We start from the raw sequence: 7,149 nt of genomic DNA, 5'->3' as shown, positions 1-7,149 counted from the left end.
ACAAAAAAGATCGGAGACGTGGAAATGGCAAAAGTCCTGAGGGATGGAAACTTGTTTACAGTATATTTATACGGAAGAACCGAAAAACAAAGCAAAGCTAATAGAAAGTATATGTAAGAACATTTTAAGTGTGAAAAGAGTGTTGGGTGAGAATTGAGTTACACGGTGTGTAATAACAGGTATTGCAGTCGATGAAGATCTCTAAAAAATCCAACAGAGTATGAATGGGGGAGACGTGAGATGAAGAGATTGATAAGAACAGTTAATGGTGAAGGGGTTGAGCTAACATTACGTTAGCTAGCAGTCAGCTACATTTAATGTATGGTTTTCTGCAGTTCAAAGGTCGCTATGTCTATCTACGTCTGGCATCCTTGTAACTCATATTTGGGAGTGAGATGTGTGTGCGCCTTAAGTCATCTTTGCCGAATATAAAACAATGCACACATACAGAGCGAGAGATGATTGCAGAAGTTCAAATGAGTTTATTCAGAAGTTTCAGCAGAGGTTAACACAATAGGCCCAGAGGAGATTTGCCTTTGGTTGATGGAGTCCGTTCCTCTTTGTACTAGAAGAAAAAAACCACAATGTCGATCACCAACTGCATGTAATATGTTGACAAAAGTTTTCCAGAGGTCCCTTACCCCGTTTTCTCTCTCGTCTGTAGTTCATCTGGTGTGCAGGTTGAACACACTGGATACGGGGAGCTGGAGTAGGCCGGGGCGGCGACGGGACATGGGGAAGTGAATTTGCTCCGGCCTCTTTCGCAATGCCTCCTGCCTGGTGGGCCGGCCTCCTGCCTACTAATTATTCATACACTTGTCATATTCATTGAATGTGTCTGTAATGCTGTTCATCTGTACACATTACATCTATTGCTTCCGTCCATCCAGGACATGGATCCTCCTCTGTTGCTCTTCTGAAGGTTTCTTCCCTTTTTTCCCGGTGAAAGTTTTTTTCTTCTGTTTATATATATATATATATATATATATATTATATTATTTATATATATATATTATATATGATATATATATATATGATATATATATATATTATATATATATATAAAGAGAGAGAGAGAGAAAGAGAGAGAAAGCTCAATCTATAGATCTATCGATGCATAGATCGATAGAACTATAGACCTATCTTTCGATAATTATATATCGATATATAGATAGATATCTATATATTGAGATATAGATATATAGATAAAGATAGTTTTGCTGAGGCTGTCCTTCAGAAATAACCCACTCACTGTGAAGTTGAAGTTCACAATGATGCGATGAACTTTAAAAAGTTATTGAAAATATACAGACAAAATACTCTCCAAAAAGATGACAGACAACAGAGTTTAATCAGAAGTGCTTTTAATTCTATCAGCTGTCAAAACATGATCAGAAGAAAACATCTCTCTTAACACCATCACTTCTGATTTAAAACAGTTTAATCTGATTCCTGTGGTTCACTCTTGTTAGGTTGTAATAGTTTATTTTGATATTGCACATGTACAGAGGGAGTCTAATGCTTTAAATTAATACATATAGAAACATATTGTAATAGGAAATATTATGGAGAATATTGATATTGTTGTTAATGTGTTATGAAGGATAGGGGTAATATTTACTCTATGTATATGTCAAGTAATGTTATGTATGTTAGTTTCGTATTTCAGAACTGTCGAAGCCGGTTGGAACCCGTGAAGTGACTTTAATGCAGACAATAACAGACGGGACTTTTATTGTGAAAATACTTGTTTAGTGACTTGACCGGAAGTGACGTTTTGACCCGGGGTTCAGTGACATTCGACCTCTCCGGACTTTTATCCAACGAAAAGGTGTTAAAGGCTTGACTAACCTTTGAGAGTAGGTGATTGGCTGATATGCAACTAACACACGTCGTCCTTCGTCTTGATGCTGGTTCGGCAGCAACACCTGCTTTCTTGGAGCTTGTACCTGCGGAGCCTGCATCACCACGGAACCCACGATCGTGAGCTTTTGGTTATTTGTTAAACTTTCGTTTATACTCCTTGCCATTAAATACTGTTCAACTTGATTCATCGCATCCTAGTCCTGATTTCCATCGAGCGCGAGAGGCCCCCATCATAACTCACTCTTTACTCTTCACTGTGGAATTCAGTGATCTGTTATTTTACCGAAACAAAGATGCATATCCTATCTCGCTGTGTTCATACCAAACATGTATTATTTCATAAAGAGCTTGGATATAGCCGTTAGCCCCTCACTTAGAGTTCTGGTGCTAAACACGTCAATGCTTCTCACTCACTGTTTGTACAGCTATGCCAATGAAAACGAATGCAGTATCGTTATTATACAACACACAAAATCAATTATGTTGTAATCCACGTATTCGTGAACCAGAAAGTATAAAGAGCGACAAAATCAAAAACACTACCACTTTTGTCCACAGGGAGTGCCAGAATCCACCCAAAGTTGAAGTTCTTGTAGTACCTTTAAGTTACGCCACTTCTGTATTTATTTCAACGCAAACCACAATCTTTAAGTATTATTTTTGCCTAAATACTGCATGGACACTTATCGCTCATGTTGCTGGACATTTGGAGGAAAATGCACAAAAATTAACAAAATATAATTTTTTTGGAAGAACAGTTAGTTACTGTTACTGTGCAGGTGGAACCTTAGCCCCTCCCATCAGTGTAAGAATGATGTTAAGTGTTGAAGCTCTATGCAAGTACAGGTACATTTAAGCTGATCACATCAACAAAATATTGCTAACATTGTCAGCAATTAGTATTTTCTAACAGCAATCAATTAAAAAAGTAATCTAAAGATTTTTTCTTTTCTTTTCAAGTCAAGAAAATGAACTTTCAAGCTCAACTTCTGGGCCAACAACAGAAATAAAATCCTCAAAACGCCATGAAGTATGTGTGATGTGGTTGAAAGTGCTGAAACCAGCCTGGACCACTTTTTTGAATTCATTTATCTCTCATCTCATTTTCATTTACTCATTTGTTTCCTAAACTGTCTGCTGCTCGGTGCTTTGAGCTGCTCAGTGTATCTGAAAGCAGCTCTGGCTCCGGTCACTGTCGACAATGTAAGTGCTAATAAATCCACCAGACGTCGGTTGTAGTACTTCAAAACACTTTTTGTCAACTTAACGTTTGCTTAAGTACCTCAAACGCCAGTAGGCTCAACTGAACAAGTATTTAAATACTTCAACGTCCGCTAGATGTCCAAAGTGTTATAAACATCCATATATCAACTGGACTTGAAGGAAACAGTATTTTAAATTAGTACATCTCAAATAAACATCAAATTTAAAGACGTTGAGCCCCTTTTGTTTCGGTATTAGTTATCTTAGGTCTTCAGGAGGGAAAAGCATAAAGGAGGAGGTGGAGCCAGAGAGAACCAGAATACTTCAGCTCCATCACCACATACACACAATTAAAGATTTAAAGCTCTACTTTTTTTTACTAAATCTATATGAAACAAGCAAACCAACTACACTCAAAAATCTTTTCTCTGTAATGCAGATTGTTCAGTGCTGACAGGGCGTGTCCAGGTCTTGGCCGCACTTCCAGCAGCAGTAGTGTTGACGATGCCACGTCCGTCCATCTTTTGCCGTGTGGAAAGACTGAGAGAAGATCAACTGAGGAAGGAGAGCGGGACGGGGGTGGGAAGTGGAGAGGAGATATCTAACCATAAAGTTGTTTAACTGATCATGTTTGTTGTTTGCATTGGTCGAACTAAACTCCATCTATTGTAATTACCCTGTGACTTCAAACTGTATATTTAGAGTCTACAGCCGGGACGCCGTCTCACCTCATCGCAGCCGGAGCATCGCGGCCAGACCGTCTGACAGTAGTGCCGTCCGCAGAACAGCTTCTGGCCAGACCAGAAGTAGACCAGGTCCACCAAACCCCGGCCACACTCTGAACACACGAAGCAGGTGGGATGCCACAGGGCGTGATGGTAACCCGCACGCTCGGCGTAAACGGCTGGACTCTCCTTGGCGACCTCGCCGCGGCAACCGGTGCAACGCTGAGAAGACAGAGAATAAGAAAGGGAACTAAACTATTGCAACAAACTTTGTGTTTAGAATGTCAGTCAGTGAGGCATTTAGCTCAGATGATTCTACCTTGTAGAGATAAACAGTATCTTCACTAACAACAACATAGCTTTAGTTATAGTTACTTCAAAAATTACGATTTTACTCAAGGGACCAGCGGGTGGGATTTAGCGGCATCTAGTGGTGAGGTTGCAGATTGCATCCAACGGAATATCCTTTGGTTTCCTTTTTCAAGCATTGGGAAAACCTACGGTGTCCTTTAGGTACTGTAAACACAGATCAAATTAAAATCTGGTCCGGTGCTTTGCGAAGCAAACAACAATACCGGTATTTAAACTTCCAAGATGTCAGACGCCGTATTTACTTACATGTTCATTCTGGTCATCTGTTCCGTTAGTGGTGCCGGTAGCAGAGGCCGTGGCGTGGTTAGAGGAGCCGTGGTCCCGGTGCTCCGCGGCATCTTTCCTGCCACTGTGGCCGCCGTCCTTTGCGTCCTTCGCTGTCCTCTGATTGGCCGCTTCCATCAGAGCTCCGCCCTCACCGGGCAAGGCCACCTCCCCGACTCCTAACACCTCCTGTTTGTAGCTCTTCACAAACAGCAGCATGGAGGAAATCTGCAGGAGGAGAAGTAAGAGATCAGAATCAGAAACTAGCAATCGGAAAACAGACTTTTACATCTTCCCTTTTTCCCCCCTGAAGGGTTATTTGGGAGTTTTTCCTGATCCGATGTGAGGTTTTGGGGCAGGGATGTCTATGTGTACAGATTGTAAAGCACTCCGAGACAAATTTGTAATTTGTGTAATTGGGCTATACAAATAAACTGAATTGAAACTGAAAAATGTAATGCTCACGTTATTTCCCATTCAAACGGATTTAAGGGATATTAGTGAGTTAACAAAGAGCGTAAAGTTACTATGAGGAAGTTTGGTTATGAAACAGTCTCAACACTGAAGACTCTCTACATAACTACATAACTAAACTAGACCATCAGAGAGAAGATGGTCTTTTTTTTAATATACAGGTAATTGGAAAACACTACCATCTTCGTCCACAGGGACCGCCACAATCACCACAAGAGGAAAGTTCCTCGTAGTCGCTCTGAGTCTCACCTCCTCCTCACTGGCCAGGCTCTGACACTTCATGGGGTCCTGATCGTAGGCCGGGAGCTGACTGGAGAGCTGCCTCCGTCGCTCCAACGCTCCATCCGTCCCCAGCAGGGGATGTTGACTCTGCGGGATGAGCTCCATGTACTGCATGGCCTGAGGGGGGAATCGGGGGCATTTGACTTGTTACGATTATTTTTAGACAGAATTAGTTGTGATGCGATGTGAACCAACTACTTGAACTGACAAACTTATGCTTTCACCCCGACGGGGAGCTGTTTGGTTTCGTGAGGTCAGTTCCACACAGTTAAACATGGTGGAGAAAGGTAACTTCTGAAAGGCTACTCTGAAATGTACTGGAATAGAATAAAATTAAAATAACAAGCACAAGAGTTCCAACTCACACAAAAAAAGCAGACTCAAGTGGGGATGCATTCATTTCTGTAGTTATTTATACTACCATGTATAAGACAAATGTCTCAAATAGTCTTTAATGGTAAGTCACCGGGGCGAATCAGAAAGATTAAGTTCTTTAGATTCACATTTAGATCAAATTAACGTCTCTCCATTGCTGCTCTGCCTGTGCATTATTTATATATAGAGATATCTATCTATCTATCTCTATATATATGTATCCATGATACTGGCACTCTCCTGACTATTCTGACCGCTGAGGTCTTTGAGAGGCAGATCTGGATTCCCAGTGTCGGATTTGGATCCGTCTCTGCAAGTTCAACCGCAGCCCGTCCCCCCACCGCACCGCAGCGCTCAATAATCACTGTCATCCTCATAATTATAGGTTGTGAAACCTGAAACATGCTTGTGTTTTTAACGGAAACCAGGCGGTCCAGGCGGTTCGACGCGCAGAGGAGCCAGCAGAAACTAAACCAAAGTGAATTCAGTGGTAAATACCAGCGGTGAGTTTTTGAGGATGGGAATGACATTTGAGTTTTTTCACGTTGTTGTTTTTAGGCGTTCATCGCGAGCTTTCTTTGTTTATGAGCGTGTGCATTGAGGTTCGAATTCAAAAAACAAGCATAGCCAACCCACAAAGGGGTGAGTATTGAGGACTGGTCCTAAAATGGTACCAGCTCGGTCATAAAACTAATAAACTCCTCGGCCAATCGCGCTGCTCCCAGTAATGTGTGTTCATCCTGTGTTGAATGTTTATGACAATTTTTTGGCTGAGTCCAAAATGAATCTGCATACTGTGTTCAAAATCTCCCAGCAAGTTTTAAATGTGCATAAAAAGGGAATTAATAACACTTACATCTCTACCTATAGATCTCTGTTAGATTGAGAATAGCTGGAAGCGTTTAACGTGAGCGGATCTTAAGCAGAATTCTCGCCTTAGTTTGATTATTAAATGTTTTCATCTGAAATCCATTGATGTTTTTTTGGACGTCCTATTCTCGCTTGGTACATTTTTGTTCCAGCTCTGTCCGGCAGAGTCGTGGTGTCTCCCTCAACAAACAGCCGCCGGTGAGTAAGGAGCGACTTCCCGCCTCGCCGCCCCTCACCAGCGTCTGGTTGAGGCCGGCCGGCGCCCAGTCGTACGCCGTGGTGTTGAAGGTCGGGTCTTTGCGCGTCACCACCGGATTGGTCACGATCATGCGGTTCCTCTTGTACACACGGAGGCCGCCGCCTCCTTTGACCTTCGCCGTCAAATGGGAGCAGGGCGAGTCGGCGAGCAGGCGTCCCATTCGCTGGTCGTCCTCCGCGTCGCTTCCCGCGGCGTGGTCGACCGCGCCGCAGCCGCAGGACACGCAGGCTTTCCTGCATAGGTATAGGGCGAAAAGAAGAAAAAAATATACCACATGACCAGCTTTCAAGAGAATGTTGATGAATTAAAAGGACGGTTTTCTGCCAAATGCGGGTCCTTTAATTTGATTGGGTGGATAGAAATTGTTTCCCCGGCATCAAAACCTGAAGCTGAAGGGATCGGCATGCAACGACTGAAACTGATGACCCACAAAACCAAAACATGACAATTTATTTACAT

General features: G+C 42.3%; 1 protein-coding gene across 1 annotated transcript in view; it reads right to left on the bottom strand.

Annotated features, from left to right (window-relative positions):
- Positions 1-1,347: 1,347 nt before the first annotated feature.
- Positions 1,348-7,149, bottom strand: part of lmcd1 (LIM and cysteine-rich domains 1) — a 12,669-nt gene continuing 6,867 nt past the window's right edge. Inside the window, exons 3-7 of the mRNA XM_056438433.1 lie at positions 6,668-6,923; positions 5,154-5,303; positions 4,413-4,658; positions 3,798-4,016; positions 1,348-3,624 (exon numbers count right to left, since the gene is read on the bottom strand). Coding sequence (XP_056294408.1) covers positions 3,514-3,624; positions 3,798-4,016; positions 4,413-4,658; positions 5,154-5,303; positions 6,668-6,923 — 982 coding nt within the window. The 3' untranslated portion in view covers positions 1,348-3,513. The remainder of the gene's footprint in view (positions 3,625-3,797; positions 4,017-4,412; positions 4,659-5,153; positions 5,304-6,667; positions 6,924-7,149) is intronic.

The sequence above is a fragment of the Pseudoliparis swirei genome, chromosome 18 (genome assembly GCF_029220125.1).
Source record: "Pseudoliparis swirei isolate HS2019 ecotype Mariana Trench chromosome 18, NWPU_hadal_v1, whole genome shotgun sequence".
Taxonomy (NCBI): domain Eukaryota; kingdom Metazoa; phylum Chordata; class Actinopteri; order Perciformes; family Liparidae; genus Pseudoliparis; species Pseudoliparis swirei.
The sequence above is the reverse complement of the archived record's forward strand: the minus strand, read 5'-3'. Positions and strand labels throughout refer to the sequence as shown.